Here is an 18,532-nt window from a genome sequence, read left to right on the forward strand (position 1 = left end):
TTTGTTAGGGTAATTGCTAACATGACATGGGATACTTCATGAGAAATCTATATTTGACAAACATTTTGAAATGATTCCATTTGTTTGATATATAGCTTTAACAGAGTGGACACGTTATGATCAACCATGCTGAATTTACTTCATAAAACTGCAAAATCTGATTTTTAGGGAGATAACAAATAAAATTACTGTCCACAGTTGAAATTCCCACCACTGATGATGTTATCGCAGAAGAGGGATGTCGTTAATAAATGGGGAATTTTCTTAAAGGGAGACTAAGACAATTTGACAGAGTGGACATGGAGACTGGGACGAACAAAAATTCCTATTTTTTTAAGTTAAATAATATACATTTAAAAACAACACATTATGAAAGATTGTTTATCCAGGACAATGAAATCTTAAGTATTTGGGAACTTTTTTCTTTTCATATTAGTTTTTTTTATAGACTGTATTTCAATCAAAACACACTGGGGTGATAGCAAAATTCCATAACAACTTTTTACCAGAAGTAAATTTTATTTAAAAAAAGATAGAATTTAGGAGTCTGTACCCTTGATTTTATAACACGGCCATTGATAATACACACAAAAATAAGTTGAATAAGTATTTGTCCACCTTAAGTGAAAATACAGCTTCCTTTATACTGGGGACATAAACTGCACCCTATTAAAAAATGACCATCTTTTTTAATATGTTGCATATGCAGTTTTTAATAGTTATCTGAGCAGTGACACTTGATACAAATATGACATTTTGTTAACATTTGTTCTTTTTATTTAATCAATAATATGTTTCTAATAAGGATTAAGTCGCACAAATAATATATCGCACATATTATAATACTTGTATTAATTAAATAAGGGAAATACTAAGTCATTTGTTTTTGCAAAAGACTTGTTATCATTTGGATAGTTTTCTGAAATGGTGTTGAATAATTAATTTAGTATCTTTATATTTTTTGCCGATTTTATGGGTGAAACATAGTAATATAACGGGTCGTGATGCAGAAATCGCATACATCAAGGAGTGGTCGAGATGTTCTTTTTCATATATTTACCCTTTTAAACGTTTTGTTTTTTGTTTTTTTCCGATCTTTCTTTGTTTGGATCGATTATCATCTAAAATAATTGGAAAATGCGACAGTAACAACAACAAAAAAATGAAGCGATAGTTATGAGGTAGATATCCGTGACTTATTTACAGACGCTTTTTTTCATTGTGATGTAATTTGTTTAAAATTTTAAAATATGCGAGTGAATAATTTTTTTAAGTCTTTTTTTTTTTTTTCCTCAAATCAAATATTAGACATCAATTCATGATTCTCTGCTAAAAATGACAGATATTTCGAATGATAAATATAATTACTTACCTTCTTTTTATGGCTGGGTTGAAACAAAAGCAGTTGCGCGACGTCTGTAAACGGGGGTTTCTAGGGTAAAACGGACAAATTAAAATAGTTCGGGGGCTCAGTGCGCCATGAATCTGCTATGGCAGCATATACACATATTGTTCTATCAAACACAACAGTTCTCTTGGCTTAAAATAAAGCAGTTTATTTTGAAGAGGGGTGCAAGAGCAGAAACTGCTTTTTCAGTCATGTCTGTGTTTTCCGCCATATATATTTTAACATGAAAAAAAATATATGTATATGGGTCTTTGTCCCTTGTAAACTTAGAAATGAAATGGTGATAAAATGTAGCAATGTAACATTTTGACGGCATTAGTACTAGTAATAAGATTATAAAGCCAAAAGCACCTGCTATTAAAGCATTTAACATGCATAAATAAGCCATCTTATCACTTTTTATTATGTCCTTTTGAAAGTGACTGGGTGCCAACATTCATTCCTGTCCTCTTTCCAACTCCAGCTTTCATTTTTCCTCCCTCCGCTCCCCTCCCTCCTTTCTCTCATTTCTGGGCCCAAAATCAGGTTAGTGTTTTATAAGGAGCTTAGCGCAGAGGGCCACCGTGTGCTACTAATGTAATAGAGTATCTCTTCCCCTCTCTCTCACGCTGCTTCCCTCCCCTCCTCTGTCTCATTCTATTTTGTCCTCCTTTCTCTTTGTGCATGTGCTTGTCCCGCCATGGAATGACCTTCTCTCTCTCTCCCTCCCTCAGCCCTCCCTTCTCTCTCCTCCTGCCTTTCTGCAGATGTGGACGACAAGCCTGCAGGTTCAAACATCACAGGGCGCTGACAGGACAACTTAGGGGGACAACAGAAAGCCGAGGGGGTCCCGTGACAACTTGGCAGTGCGTTGAGGTATTTCTCTTTCGTTTTTTGAGGGGAGTGGAGAAGGGCTTCTATGACGACTGAAGTTTGTCATTGAGATTATCCTATTTTCGCTTTAAAAATTGTCTTCTTGCTTCACGCATTTGTGTGCTTTAAGTACATTTTTGTCCCAAAAATCTCACCTCCATATATATGAAATGTACTGTATGTACTTAAGGCCCATTATTGGACAGGGTTCACGTGTTTGTGCTGATACGAGAGGTGCAGTGTGGACTTTGGTTTTAAAATCTGAGACATCTCGCCTTTATCGTGATACAAGCATGTTTTGTTGATAACAACTTTCACAGCTGAGCCGCACTGACTTTTGAGGAAGTGGGATTCCGTCAGTTTTTCAGCTGGATAATATTTTAGCCCCTTAAAATTATGCTGGCGTAAGCCTGTCCCAGGGTTAACGTATTACCTGCACTACAATACCTTAAAATCCCTGTAAAGTTTAAATAACTACCAGTTACAGTCATGTGAAAAAATTAGGACACCCCATGAAATATTCAGTTCTTTATTAAGAAATGTTCACATATCAATGTCTGATCTTGTTTTTCTTTATCTCTGGAAAAGAAAGTGATTTAATTGCGGATAAACAACAAAAATTAACATTGTTTTACTCATTAAGCCTCAACAAAAATGCATATTCTAACTGAGGAAAAAGTTAGGACACCCTACCACCGAATAGCTAGTTATAGTTATTTGGCTGAAATAACTTCAGTGAGACGCTTTTTGTAGCCATGTAGTCTTTGACATAGGTCTGAAGAATGTTCGCCCCACTCCTCAACGCAGAATACTTTCAGCTCTGAGTTGTTTGAGGGGTTTCTTGTATGTACAGTTGTGGTCAAAAGTTTACATACACTTGTGAAGAACATAATGTCATGGCTCTCTTGAGTTTCCAGTTATTTCTACAACTCTGATTTTTCTCTGATAGAGTGATTGGAACAGATACTTCTTTGTCACAAAAACATTCATGAAGTTTGGTTCTTTTATGACTTTATTATGAGTGAACAGAAAAAAGTGATCAAATCTGCTGGGTCAAAAATATACATACAGCAGCGCTAATATTTGGTAACATGTCCCTTGGCCATTTTCACTTCAATTAGGCGCTTTTGGTAGCCATCCACAAGCTTCTGGCAAGCTTCTGGTTGAATCTTTGATCACTCCTCTTGACACAATAGGTGCAATTCAGTTAAATTTGATGGCTTTCTGACATGGACTTGTTTCGTCAGCATAGTCCACAAGTTTTCAATGGAGTTTAAGTCAGGACTTTGGGAAGGCCATTCGAAAACCTTAATTCTAGCCTGATTTAGCCATTCCATTACCACTTTTGGTGTGTGTTTGGGGTCATTGTCCTGTTGGAACACCCAACCCGCCCAAGACCCAATCTTCGGGCTGATGACGTTAGGTTATCTTGAAGAATTTGAAGGTAATCCTCCTTCTTCATTATCCCATTTACTCTCTGTAAAGCACCAGTTCCATTGGCAGCAAAACACCCCCACAGCATAATACTACCACCACCGTGCTTGACGGTAGGCATGGTGTACTTGGGGTTAAAGGCCTCACCTTTTCTCCTCCAATCATATTGCTGGGCATTGTGGCCAAACAGCTCGATTTTTGTTTCGTCTGACCACAGAACTTTCCTCCAGAAGGTCTTATCTTTGTCCATGTGATCAGCAGCAAACTTCAGTCGAGCCTTAAGGTGCCGCTTTTGGAGCAAGGGCTTCCTTCTTGCATGGCAGCCTCTCAGTCCATGGAGATGCAAAACACGCTTGACTGTGGACACTGACACCTGTGTTCCAGCAGCTTCTAATTCTTGGCAGATCTGCTTTTTGGTGATTCTCAGTTGAATCTTCACCCTCCTGACCAATTTTCTCTCAGCAGCAGGTGATAGCTTGCGTTTTCTTCCTGATCGTGGTAGTGAAAAAACAGTGCCAAGCACTTTATACTTACAAACAATTGTTTGCACTGTTGCTCTTGGGACCTGCAACTGCTTTGAAATGGCTCCAAGTGACTTTCCTGACTTGTTCAAGTCAATGATTCGCTTTTTCAGATCCATGTATGTACATTTTTGACCCAGCAGATTTGATCACTTTTTCTGTTAACCCATAATAAAGTCATAAAAGAACCAAACTTCATGAATGTTTTTTGTGACAAAGAAGTATCTGTTCTAATCACTCTATCGGAGAAAAATCCGAGTTGTAGAAATAACTGGAAACTCAAGAGAGCCATGACATTTTGTTCTTCACAAGTGTATGTAAACTTTTGACCACAACTGTACATCCCATTTCAAGTCACCCCACAGCATCTCAAAGGGATTAAGATCTGAGCTTTGACTCGGCCATTCCAGGACTCTCCATTTCTTCCTTTTGAGCCACTCCTTGGTGGATTTACTGATATGTTTTGGGTCATTGTCATGTTGTAGGGTCCAGTTTTGCTTCAGCTTTAATTTTTTTTCACATAGGATCTCACATGTTTCTCAAGCACCCTCTGATACATGATAGAAATAATGGTGGATTTTATGATGGTGAGCTGGCCAGGTCCTGTTGTAGCAAAGCATCCCCAAACCCTGACACTTATACCTCCATGCTTCACAGTTGGCATCAAGTTCTTTTCCTGGAATGCTGTATTGGGTTTACGCCAAACATGTCCTCTGTTCTGGTGTCCAAATATTAAATTTTAGATTCATCGGTCCAAAGAACATTCATAGACTTCATAATATATTGACGTGGCGCGGGGCCGATTCATAGGGGGCCTATCTCCACCAAAGCTGACCGAGTGAAAACACAAAGAGCTTTTAATGTTGAAAAGCATTTTGAATAAATGCTTGAATCCCTTAATTTTTTATGGATATAAACGTAAAACAGTCTTGATTCTTGGTTAAAAACAAAAAACCGGGCAGTTATCATTTATTTTACGTAAAAATGTCGAATGTGATGCCAGTCTTTTAGCCAGTGTGGCGCCGCCTTATCACAACAAAGAGCTCTTAAAAGATGAAAAACTTGTGAATAAAAACTTCAATCCCTGCAATGTTTTACAGATATGAACATAAAACAGTCTTGATTCTTGGTTAAAAGCATAAAAAACAGGCAGTTAGCATTTATTTCACGTAAATATATCGAAAGTGATTCTAATCTTTTAGCCAATGTGGCGCCGCCTTATCACAACAAAGAGCTTTTTACGATAAAAATTCTTGTGAATAAATGCTTAAATCCCTGAATTCTTTACAGAAATGGACGTAAAACAGTCTCGATTCTTGGTCGAAAGCAAAAAAACCGAGCAGTTAGCATTTATTTTACATAAATATTGTAAAGTATGATGCCAATGTTCTAGTGGCTAAGTTCTCCCATTAATTTTTTTTCACAACGTTTAAAAATGGTGGCATGGTACGAAAAATATAATAATATAATACCTTGGATCCTCGAACGAATCACTCCTGAGACAATCCTTCCTGTTTGTATGGAGTACAGCTTTCATACTTTTTCAACCTAAATCCGGCGTTAGATCGCTGCGTGCGTGTGGTCGACAATAACTCCACTTGATGCTAGGTGTGGGTAGGCCCCCTACCCGAAGGTGTGGCGCAGTGTCAGCGCCCCGTGTCCCGTCAACATATTATGAAGTCTATGGAACATTATTCCAGAAGTCCTGGTCTTTGTCTACATTCAGTCTGGCAAACAGAGTGGAATGGCTGATTATATTCTTTTGAGATCCCTTACCAGACTCATAAGCATCTCCAATCTTCTTTCTGAAGGCCTCAGACAGCTCCTTTGATCTCACCATGGTGTTTTCTCTCTAGAGCTGAAACGAATACTCGAGCCACTCGAGTAACTCGAGTTTAAAAACTGATCCGAGTAATTTTATTCACCTCGAGTAATCGTTTATTTTGACAGCTCTAAGCATCACGTTTTGCTCGGACAACTTTTAATGCAGGACAACGCGCTGATGCACGTGCGTAGAGGAAGAAGCAAAAAAAAAAAAGAAAAGAAAAAGAAAAAACAACTTACTGCAGCCAACAGCCGCTACAAACGACGCCGACGTTGCTAAATACTAGCCCACACGATGCTACATTGGTAACAGGTAGCATCCGATGAGTCTCATAGAGATCACATGTGTGTTGAACTAGATGCTAAATGACAGACTCGGCCGCGTCTGGGCAGCGTTAGTAAACAGCCGCCAACTTAAAGTAGTAGAGCGCTAAGCGCTAATAAATAAGATTAACGTTACTGTCACTAGCTGAAGTAACGTTAGCCCTGCGGAGGGCTAGGTTTCTATGAATTATGACCACTTTCGATGCGTGGCTAACGTGTCTTACATACAGGCTTTAACATAACATAGCGTTATGGAGTGATGAGGGTGTAAAATAAAAACTCAATAATGCTAACTATCAATTTTAGCTCAGTAGTCATTGCTGGATAAAACACCAAGTAGCACTGGTCCCTAATGTGCTCCATTACAGCCTGTTTCATACATTTATTTTGAACACTGCAAAAACGCAATTTTTTAAAATATTTTTTTTAAATAAGATCTAAATGTTTTTTGAGTGAAAGCAGTGAATTAGTCTTTTTTATTCTAGTTACATCTGAGATGCAATTGTTGGCTGTTTTCAACAATATACATCGAAAAGAAAGACATTGATTGACTGAAAATGGTTCAAGATTAGATGAAATGTCTTGTTTTCTCATGTATATTTATAATTGCTCTTCACCTGAATATATTTGTTTTATCCGATTACTCGATTAATCGATAGAATTTTCAGTCGATTACTCGATTACTAAAATAGTCGATAGCTGCAGCCCTATTTCTCTCACTTCAACAGTCAGGGGCACACCAAACTAAATATTTTCAAAACACTGGGTAATGATGTTCTAATCATGTGCACCTGATGTGATACACCTGTGTGTGATTTTAGCCATTTTAAGTGGGGTTGAATGTTGGGGTGTCCTAAATTTATTCCTCAACAGTAATTGCATTTATCTAAAATTACAGAGAGCTGTAAAAAATCTTATTTCCGTTTTAATTGTTTAGTTCAATTACTTGAATCTCTCAAAATTGTTAAAATTAAATATCCATTTGACCAAATACAGTGGGGCAAATAAGTATTTAGTCAACCACTAATTGTGCAAGTTTTCCCACTTGAAAATATTAGATAGGCCTGTAATTGTCAACATGGTAAACCTCAACCATGAGAGACAGAATTTAGAAAAAAAAAACAGAAAATCACATTATTTGATTTTTAAATAATTTATTTGCAAATCATGGTGGAAAATAAGTATTTGGTCAATACCAAAAGTTCATCTCAATATTTTGTTATGTACCCTTTGTTGGCAATAAAGAAGGCCAAACATTTTCTGTAACTCTTCACAAGCTTTTCACACACTGTTGCTGGTATTTTGGCCCATTCCTCCATGCAGATCTCTTCTAGAGCAGTAATGTTTTGGGGCTGCCGTTGGACAATACGGACTTTCAACTCCCTCCGCAGATTTTCTATGGGGTTGAAACCTGGAGACTGGCTAGGCCACTCCAGGATCTTAAAATGCTTCTAACGAAGCCACTCCTTTGATGCCCTGGCTGTGTGTTTGGGATCATTGTCATGCTGAAAGACCCAGCCACGTCTCATCTTCAATACCCTTGCTGATGGAAGGAGATTTTCACTCAAAATCTCTCGATACATGGCCCTATTCATTCTTTCCTTTACACAGATCAGTCTTCCTGGTCCCTTTGCTGAAAAACAGCCCCAAAGCATGATGTTTCCACCCCCATGCTTCACAGTGGGTATGGTGCAATTCAGTACTCTTTCTCCTCCAAACACGAGAACCTGTGTTTCTACCAAAAAGTTCTATTTTGGTTTCATCTGACCATAACACATTCTCCCAGTCCTCTTCTAGACCATCTAAATCAAAGATGTCCAAAGTGCGGCCCGGGGGCCAAATGCGGCCCGTGGTCAAATATGATCCGGCCCTCAGCCTCTGTTATAAAATCAGTAACGTCTGGCCCGCACACAGACTTAATAAATTGGTCAGCTGTACTGCTACCAGCATTTGAAGTAGCTTACACACTAAATGCTGCTCCTCATTTACCAACTAAAAGGCAGCAGCACTCGAAGCAACATTACCCCATGTGACCCCTTACTTCCAATTTTCTAGAATGGCGACTATCAACAAAAAAAAAGAAAGTTGACTGCGACGACCGACGCTTCAAGGATAGGTGGAAATTGGACTATTTCTTCACAAAAATAGGCAACAACTGTGTCTGCCTCAATTGCAAAGAGACAGTCACTGTTTTTAAAGACTTCAATGTGAGGCGATATTTCCAAACAAGAAACGCTGACATGTACGACAAGATTACAGGAATGATACGCAGCGAGAAATTGAAGCAACTTGAGGCTTTATTTTGCATGAGCCCGAGAGTAAAAGAGAACGCCACAAAGGCTAGTTGCGAGATAGTTGAAATTATTAATTTTAATAAATGTGACACAAAATATGGCTTTGTAAAATATATTGTTCTACGTAAAGGACGTCAGCCAAGGTCGGCCCCCCACATTTTTTCCACACCAAATCTGGCCCCCTTTGCAAAAAGTTTGGACACCCCTGATCTAAATGCTCTCTAGTGAACCACAGACAGGCCTGGACGTGTACTTTCTTCAGCAGGGGGACACGTCTGGCAGTGCAGGATTTGAATCTCTGGCGGTGCATTGTGTTACTGATAGTAGCCTTTGTTACTGTGGTCCCAGCTCTCTGTAGGTCATTCACTAGGTCCCCCCGTGTGGTTCTAGGATTTTTGCTCCCCGTTCCTGTTATCATTTTGACGCCACGGGGCGAGGAGGGAGTTGAAAGTCCGTGTTGCCCAACGACAGCCCCAAAACATCACTGCTCTAGAGGAGATCTGCATGGAGGAATGGGCCAAAATACCAGCAACAGTATGTGAAAAGCTTGTGAAGAGTTACAGAAAACATTGGGCCAACAAAGGGTACATAACAAAGTATTGAGATGAACTTTTGGTATAGACCAAATACTTATTTTCCACCATGATTTGCAAATAAATTCTTTAAAAAAATCAAACAATGTGATTTTCTGTTTTTTTTTTCCCACATTCTGTCTCTCATGGTTGAGGTTTACCCATATTGACAATTACGGGCCTATCTAATATTTTCAAGTGGGAGAACTTGCACAATTAGTGGTTGACTAAATACTTATTTGCCCCACCGTATGCTACAAAACACACAGGCTTCCATAGGGTGTCCTACTTTTTTCACATGACTGTATGTGGAGGAAATCATATTGTAACAAGAAGAGTGTTCATAACAACACTGCCATATTTAAATTAACGGACTATCTTCTCGCCCTCGCTCAATTTTATTTATTACAAGCAGGATAGCCCGGCGTTGCCATGCATTCTATTTGTGCTAGGTTGTTGGGCTTAGGTTTGTTAAATCGACACATAAGAAACCTCAAAATCAGGGCTTCCTCATGAATTTTGGCTGCCAATTCAGTGGTTCTACACTTACCATCTTGGGCTATAGAGCCTAAATTCTTGTATTGGTTTACATTACAGTATTTAACGACCTCTGCAGTTGTGCCTAATGAAGTGTTGTGCGAGTGTACAGTCGACTTGTGAGGACCCCACCTTCTGATAGCACAGGTTGGTCCCGTTTCTTGATAAAAGCAATAAACCTTTGAACCTCGTGCGTCACATCTCCTTACTAATTGCGAAGCTTACCGTTTGTGCAAACATTAGCACTGTTTTGTTCGACAGGGAAGAGCGAGGAACCGGTCCTGGGTGCTCTTATCGTCTGGGCTTGTGTGCAGTTTGTAGCCGACAACAGCGATGGAGGCTTTCTCTTTGGATACAGAAGAAAGCGCTGAGGATACTTCAGGTGGGATTATCTCTCAATCTATCAAAGCAAGTATACATGCAGTTTCTTTAGAATTGCTTTTGTAGAAATAGTTGGGTTTTTGGAGAGTGCTCATCCATCATGCGTGAAATACCATAAGCAAGTAGTGAGCCTGTGTCAGGAAATGAGCCTTGAATGTGACATGAAATCAATTTTCTCATTCATTGAGAAGCGGAGCCACATTTTAAAAGATGTGCGTGCATCTTTTAGGACCACAAAAGTCCAAAATAAAGTCGCTGAGGACTCGTCTGTTTGCTAGAAGCAAGCGACCCGGCAGAGAATTAAACACCAAGTTCTGCCAGTCGGCTAGCGATATCCGTGCAGGACGAATGCTGGGATCGGAGGAAGATTTGGCGTAAGTGTGTTGTCTCTTAACTCATTCACTACTAGAGTTGTCCGATATTATCGGGTAGCCAATAACATCGGCCAATAAAATTATCTTAAAATGATATCTGATAATATCTGCATTGGTTTTGGGCCAATATGTATGTTGCCTCCAAGTTTAATGTAGAAGCCTTTTGCCTTTGTACAAGGGCTGGTCACAGCTAAGCACAGCAGTTATACAGTGTTCTCCATAATTATTGGCACCCCTGGTTGTGTTTTTTAGCTTCTAAGATTTTTTTTTAATTCAAATAATATGGGACCTTAATGGAAAAAAAGAGAAAAAATCCAACGCTCCCAGTTGAAACCTGGGACCATGTGCTTTGGTCAGATGAGACCAAGATTGAGCTTTATGGCAACAAACACTTTAAATGGGTCTGGCGTGCCACGAAAGATGCACATGCTGAAAAGCACCTCATACCCACTGTGAAGTATGGGGGTGGGTCAGTGATGCTGTGGGGCTGTTTTGCTTCCAAAGGCCCTGGGAACCTTGTTAGGGTGCATGGCATCATGAATGCTTTGAAATACCAGGACATTTTAAATCAAAATCTGTTTCCCTCTGCCCGAAAGCTGAAGATGGGTCATCACTGGATCTTTCAGCAAGACAATGACCCTAAACATATGGCCAAATCTACACAGAAATGGTTCACCAGACACAAAATCAAGCTCCTCCCATGGCCATCTCAGTCCCCAGACCTTGTTTTGTTGGCAAAAGGGGTTTGTACAAAGTATTAACACCAGGGGTGCTAATAATTGTGTCACACATTGTTTGATGTCAAATAATTTTTTCTTTATGTGGGATTTTTTCCCCACTGAATGAATGCACTGGTATTGAAGGTTGGATTTTTCTCTTTTTTCCATTAAGGTCCCATATTATTTGAATTTTAAAAAATATTAGAAGCTAAAAAACACATATTTTTCAGGGGTGCCAATAATTATGGAGGGCACAGTATGTATTGACTAATAGATGTCGCCAAACTAAGATTCTTGGGATTTGTCATGTGAGCAGACCATTTGCATTCATGGTGCAAAAATGAACAATAAATGCTTGAAAAATAATGAATTATATACTCATTAATATAACTACTGCGTTACCAGAAAGAAATAGTCACTAAGAAAAGTATAGATTTCCTGATTTCACGTGACTGGAAATCAGGCCGATCGCGCTATTTTTCAGAGGATCGCAATCAGGTCAAAAGGATCATTTTTTTTGTTCAAAAATTATATTTGTTTTTCTGCTTCATGCTCGTACAGCCTCTCACCCTACCTCCTGCCATTGTTGTTGGTGCTTAAAGTTAACGATGATTGACAGGTTTGGAGCTTTGATCTAGTAAGAGAAGGCTCGGTAGCTCTACGATCAAAGGGTTCAAATGTGTCAATCATCGTTTAGTTTGTTACACACCAGTCTGTGGCAACTCATTCAAGTGTGAGACTGTTCTCGCAGCATGAACGTCAAAGAGTTTGTTCAATGTCCTTAAATCCCTGTTGAGGATTATAAAATTGTGAATCATCTCAACAATTTTACTATAGCTGATAAAACCATGAATAAACATTTAATCCTCACTTTAGGTGCCCCCAGGGAACTCTGGGATCTCGAGCGCTCTCCCATGACAGCATCTTCTGGGCCGACCAGGTGCAGACAGATGACGACGAACCAGTTAGGGTGTTATCTCAAGAGAACGTTCATAGCAAAATCAAAGTTTTGCAGGTATGTTAGGAACGTGAAAGAGATTTTTTTTTTTTTTTTCATAAACTGTGGCTACAATTCAAGCAAGTTTATGTTTTTACAGATGAAACTTCAGCAGCAAAAGATGCATTTGGGGCCTCCTCCTCTTGTTCTACCAATCAGGCGACACGAGGATGAAGGAGACGTTCCACCTCATATGAGCCCTGAGATCTCTGCAATGGATGTTCCAACCCATGCGGCACTCGGCAAGGTAGGAATGAATATTTTCACATAGAAAACAATGGTAATACAAAATCAGGTTCAATCATCCATCCTATTACCCAGTGCTGTTTTCGTCAACATTGACGATAACGAAAATATTTCGTAAACGAACATTTTTTTTCATGACAATAACTAGAGCTGGGAATCTTTGGGCACCTAACGATTCGATTACGATTACGATTCAGAGGCTCCGATTCGATTATAAAACGATTATTGATGCACCCCCCCTCCTTTTTTTTTCCTCTTTTTTTTTTTTTTGTTTAAATGTTTTGTACATTAGTTTCAAAATTATTCAAAAATACTCTCAGGCTAAACCACACTACTATTTCAGTATCAAGTTAACATATAGCAGTAAACAAATATACAAAAATAACATTAAATAAAAAACTCCAGTCCCCATTCTGTATCAGCAGCTTTAAACTACATTCAATTAATTTAATGTTGTGAATCAACCATTAATTTTTTTAAAATTGCTCCCGTTATTCCATACTTTCCCTTTTGTCTACTTTCGACATGTGAAAGTTTAAAAACTATTTTAAAGATAGATTCAAGTCAATATTTTACCGATTTAGGAGTATTTTAGATAAAAAGTTAATTAGGTTTGCTTGGAAGGTTCGCTACAACAGCCTTGCAGGGAAGTGTACTGCTTTAAGATGGCGGCCGTTTAAAACGCCCGCATCTAGCTTTTTGTAGATGTGCTGCTACCGCTACCGAATCTATATTGCATCTAGTCCTATATAAACGATATCCACCGTAACATTATATGGATGTAGCAGCTTTTTGACAGCAGTCAGGTATGTTGTTGTGTTTTTTTTATCTCGTTGCATGAGTTGAGCTAGAGCCGTGAGTTGAGCATTGGCATTACCCGAGGGGCCGGGTAATGGGAAGCATGATGTTTAGCTACTCTCGCTCGGGCTCCGTTCCGTCCCGAAGACCGCGCGGCGCGCTGAGTGTTGTGTGCTTCCGCTTTACTTCGCATATTTCAATAATCGGAATTTGGATGTTTGTGAATCGTTCTCGAATCTTCCACGGCCGAATCAATTCAATTCAATTCAATTTTATTTGTATAGCCCTCAATCACAACAGAGGTCTCAAAGGACTTTACAGAGGCAATATGATACACAATTAGAAATGAAGCAACAAAGATGAATAGATACAGTTCAAGTCCTGGGTATCCCCTATCCTTAAGACCCTCCATGCCGGCAAGGAAAAACTCCAAAAACTCCAGAGTCAATTGGGAGAAAAATGAGAAACCTTGGGGAGTACCACAGTCAGGAGAGATCCACTCCCAGGACGGATAGACAGGAACCCCAGAACGGCTAATGGAAATTAGCAAGCGAAATTATAGTCCGTAAAAATACAGTGGAGTAAAGGAGCAAGAAGAGGTCCCTCTAGTCAGATGAGACGGGGGTAGCAGCGAGGACGTCTATCCAGCCAGGGGTCCGGACAGTCAGGAGGCTGCAGCTGAAAAATAGCCCCTCCCCAGAGGGGAGGGGGGAAAGGGGACACCGGGTGACTAGTGATGAAGAGACTAGACAACTAGATATTAACATTGGAAAATAGAAATAAAGTAAGACAAGTGGTAGGTAGAGTAAGAAAAGGAGATAGAACTCAGCGGCTGTACTGCCCCCCAGCATTATAGCTTCTAGTGCAACTTAAACTGTGAGTCTATTCCGACTTCAACTAGCCTAACTATAAGCTTTGTCGAATAGGAACGTTTTTAATCTAATCTTAAATGTGCAAACTGTCTCGGCTTCTTTAATACTAGCTGGAAGCTGATTCCATAAAACAGGGGCTTGGTGGCTAAAGGCTCTAGCTCCGACAGTACTTTTATGAACCCTGGGAACTACCAGTAGACCTGCATTCTGAGATCGGAGTGTTCTGTTGGGGCGGTATGGAACCAGAGCATCGGTGAGATAAGATGGCCCCAACCCATTAATGGTCTTAAATGTAAGAAGGAGTATTTTAAATTTAATTCTAAACTCGACTGGAAGCCAGTGAAGTGCCTGGAGCACAGGGGTGATGTGCTCTCTTCTATTGGTTCCTGTTAAAAGTCTTGCTGCTGCGTTTTGGACTAGCTGAAGACCTTTTAGAGAGCTTTTAGGACAAGCTGCAAGTAGGGAGTTACAGTAATCCAATCTCGATGTAACGAACGCGTGAATTAATTTTTTTTTCTGCATCGCTTTTAGATAAAATATTTCTAATTTTGGCGATGTTGCGCAGGTGAAAGAAAGCCGTTCTACAGGTTTGTTTAATGTGTGCTTTAAACGATAAGTCAGGGTCAAATAAAATTCCTAGGTTTTTAACTGTGGCGCTGGAGGCTACACTTACATTGTCCAGAGTGACTATCTGGGCAGATAAAGAGTCTCTAACACTTTTCGAGCCTATTATAAGGACTTCTGTCTTTTCAGGGTTAAGTAGAAGATAGTTAGTGCTCATCCAGGTATTTATATCTCGGACGCAGGCGCTTAGTTTTTCTACTTGCCTGACCTGCTCAGGTTTAATTGATAAATACAGTTGTGTGTCGTCAGCGTAACAATGAAAGTTAATGCTATGTTTTCTGATGATGTTACCTAGAGGAAGCATATACAGCGTAAACAAGATGGGCCCGAGGACAGATCCTTGCGGCACACCATAACTAACTCTAGAGTACGATGATGATTGCTGGTTTACATTGACAAACTGGTACCTATTAGATAAATATGATTTAAACCAGCAGAGGGCTGCTCCTCTAATGCCTATGTCACATTCTAATCTCTGCAATAAGATATTATGGTCGATTGTGTCAAAGGCTGCGCTCAGGTCCAGCAGAACCAGGATCGAGACTAATCCAACGTCAGCGGCAAGTAACAAGTCATTAGTTACTTTAACTAATGCGGTTTCAGTGCTATGATGAGCTCGAAAGCCAGACTGGAACTGTTCAAATAAACTATTGTCCTGTAGGTGCTGACAGAGCTGTTTAATTACCACTCTTTCAAGGACTTTGGAGAGAAATGGTAAGTTAGAAATAGGTCTATAATTGGCCAGAATATCAGGATCAAGAGTAGGTTTTTTCAAGAGCGGTTTAATAACTGCATATTTAAAGGACTGCGGCACGTAGCCAGTAACTAATGAGGTATTTATTATATTTAAGATAGTGTCAATAGTTAGAGGCAGGGTCTCTTTAAAAAGTTTGGTTGGGATTGGGTCAAGGAGGCACGTTGATGGTTTGGAGGACATTATAATTGAAGTTACATCAATTTGGTCTACAGTGGTAAAGTTATTTAATATTTTAGAGGGGTTTATAGGAGATTCCGAATTCTTTGTCTGCACTTTATCAGACCTAATAATTGGAAGTGATTCATTTATTTTATTTCTAATAGTTGCGATTTTATTGTTAAAAAATTTTAGGAAGTCATCACAGCTAAGGGTGGTTGGGATATAAGGTTCTATTGAGGTGTGACTGTTTGTCAGCCTTGCTACAGTGCTGAACAGAAACCTAGGATTATTTTTGTTTTCCTCTATTAAGGATGAGTAATATCTGGTTTTAGCCGTGCGCAAGGCCTGCTTATATGTCACTAAGCTGTGTTTCCAAGCAGAGAGGGTGTGCTCTGTGTTGGAACGGCGCCAAAGTCTTTCTAATTTACGTGTCGATTGTTTAAGAGAGCGTGTTTCAGCATTATACCAGGGAGATGCTCGTCTCGGCTTGACAAACTTTAATTTGGAGGGAGCGTTGACATCTAGGGTGGTACGAAACGTAAACAGAACACGATCAACAAACTCGTCATTAACAGCAAGGCCGGACATCACTCCTTCATAATTAGATGACATGGAGGCAAATATAGGCTGAATTATCTGTTTATACTCTGAAACAGAGTGATCACCTAATGTCCTTTTCATCTGAGTTCTAATCACTGGTGGTGGATTATCTTGAAGCACAAACCGAAAGGTAATTAGAAAATGATCAGACAGTACAGGGTTGTGGGGATGGACACTAAGATCACTAATCTCAGTACCGTAGGTTAAAATCAAGTCCAGGGTGTGCTTGTGACTATGAGTTGGTTTATTTACATTTTGAATGAAGCCAGTCCCATCTAGTAGGTCATTAAAGGCCTTACCAAGGGAGTCACCTTCATCGTCAACATGTATATTAAAATCCCCTACAATTATAATTCTATCCCAGCTTAGCAAAATACTAGATAAAAAGTCAGAGAAATCTAACAAAAACTGTGAGTAGGGACCAGGGGGACGGTAAACCACTATGAACAGAACTGGTTTTTGGTTCTTCCAGTTAGCGTCTATAATTGATAGTGCTAGACTTTCAAAGGAGTTATAAATGTAATTAGCTTTACTTTTTGGGCTCATACCTAAACAAGAGTGTGATATTACTGCCACCCCCCCTCCACGGCCCGTGCTTCTAGCTGTGTGAAAATTCACGTGACTTGGGGGTGTGGATTCATTAAGTCTAACAAAGTCATCCTGCTGAAGCCAAGTTTCAGTCAGGGCCAAAATATGAATATTGTAATCCCCAATTAAGTCATTAACTAACAGAGATTTGGGCGAGATTGACCTGATGTTTAATAATCCGCATCTTATATATTTATTAAGAGCTAATTTATTTTCACTGCTATCAGGGGCTATATGTATTAAATTCTTTGGTCTCGTTCCTATAGTACTCGGTTTTCCCCTGTTCACTATACGGGGCACGGACACAGTCTCTATCTTCTGTCCTGAATTTTGGATTTGTGACAGCTCGGAAAGAGGCGAGTGGTCACTACTAACAGTGCTATGTTTTACACTACAACACTGCGCCCGGGCCCCCACTCTCAAGTGTCACTTTGGGAGACTTAGTTTGGCGGCCAAATTTCGAGTTAAGAGAGCAGCACCGTCCCAAGTCGGATGAATGCCGTCTCGGCGCATGAGCCCGGGCTTGCCCCAAAACGCGTGCCAGTTATCAACAAAGACTATATCGTTTTCTGGGCACCATCTAGACAACCAGCGGTTAAATGATGAGAATCTAGAGTACATCTCATCATTGACCAAATTAGGCAGAGGACCAGAGAAAACTACGGTGTCCGCCATCGACTTAGCAAGTTCACACACCGAGGCTACGTTTAATTTAAGCACCTCAGACTGTCTCCGCCGGGCGTCGTTACCGCCTGCGTGAATCACGATACGGCGGAACCTCTTCCTACTCTGCTTTAAGAGTCTGAGGTTTCCTTCGATGTCACCGACTCTGGCCCCTGGGTAACACCTGACAGACACCGCCGGGTGCTTCACGTCTCTAACTATGGAGCTTCCAATTACGAGAGTGTCTGGTTCAGCCGGTGTGTCGCTGAGGGGGGCAAACCTATTGCTGACGTGAAGCTGCTGGTGCACTAAGGTTGTGCGTTTACCACTGCGCTTCCCCCGTACAGTCACAAATCCCTCCTTAATTTCCCCCGGCTGCACGGGGCTCGCTGGGGGGCTAACTGCGCTAGCAATCCTACTACTGCAAGCACGACCTGCCACTACCTGGCTATAGCTAGGACTAGCTTTCGTCTCTAGAGTGCAGAGCCGTGCTTCTAGCTCAGAAACCCTGGTCTCCAACCCTGAGACTAAGCTACACTTCCTACAGCTACTACTGTCCTCGACGATGGAGCCAGGGTGCTCGCTATACATACAGCACACTGAGCAGAAAAGACGGGAGGACGAAGGCAGAGGGCTAGCCATAGCTCGGATAAGCTAGGCTAGCAAGATAGAGCTAAAGAGGAGAGGAGAGTAGTTTTAATCCACGATCTGTCCGATCGTGGGATAAAACAAAATAAGGAGCACTAGGAGAGCCGAACTAGCCTAGGATCGATTCTCCGATGTGTCCGTTGGATAAAACAAATTGAGGAGCACTAGGAGATTAGCGACTAGTAGCAGCGCTAACAAACAAACGATACACTCACCGGATGTGACGTCACAGGAAACAAATCCAGGAATCGCGAATAATCTAAAAATCGGAAATTTTGCACACCTCTAACAATAACGTGTTTTGGGACAGACGAAACGTGCAATCGTTTCCGTCACATGT

General features: G+C 40.3%; 1 protein-coding gene across 2 annotated transcripts in view; it reads left to right on the forward strand.

Moving 5' to 3' along the window:
• Nucleotides 1-2,063: 2,063 nt before the first annotated feature.
• Nucleotides 2,064-18,532, forward strand: part of cracdla (cracd like a) — a 35,394-nt gene continuing 18,925 nt past the window's right edge. The window contains exons 1-6 of one of the 2 annotated variants that reach the window (XM_057853112.1): nucleotides 2,064-2,263; nucleotides 9,827-9,913; nucleotides 10,028-10,148; nucleotides 10,377-10,521; nucleotides 12,117-12,255; nucleotides 12,338-12,484. In XM_057853112.1, the coding sequence (XP_057709095.1) occupies nucleotides 10,100-10,148; nucleotides 10,377-10,521; nucleotides 12,117-12,255; nucleotides 12,338-12,484 (480 nt within the window). In that variant the 5' untranslated portion in view covers nucleotides 2,064-2,263; nucleotides 9,827-9,913; nucleotides 10,028-10,099. The remainder of the gene's footprint in view (nucleotides 2,264-9,826; nucleotides 9,914-10,027; nucleotides 10,149-10,376; nucleotides 10,522-12,116; nucleotides 12,256-12,337; nucleotides 12,485-18,532) is intronic. The other variant, XM_057853113.1, reaches the window with a different exon arrangement.

This window comes from Corythoichthys intestinalis, chromosome 12 (genome assembly GCF_030265065.1).
Source record: "Corythoichthys intestinalis isolate RoL2023-P3 chromosome 12, ASM3026506v1, whole genome shotgun sequence".
NCBI lineage: Eukaryota > Metazoa > Chordata > Actinopteri > Syngnathiformes > Syngnathidae > Corythoichthys > Corythoichthys intestinalis.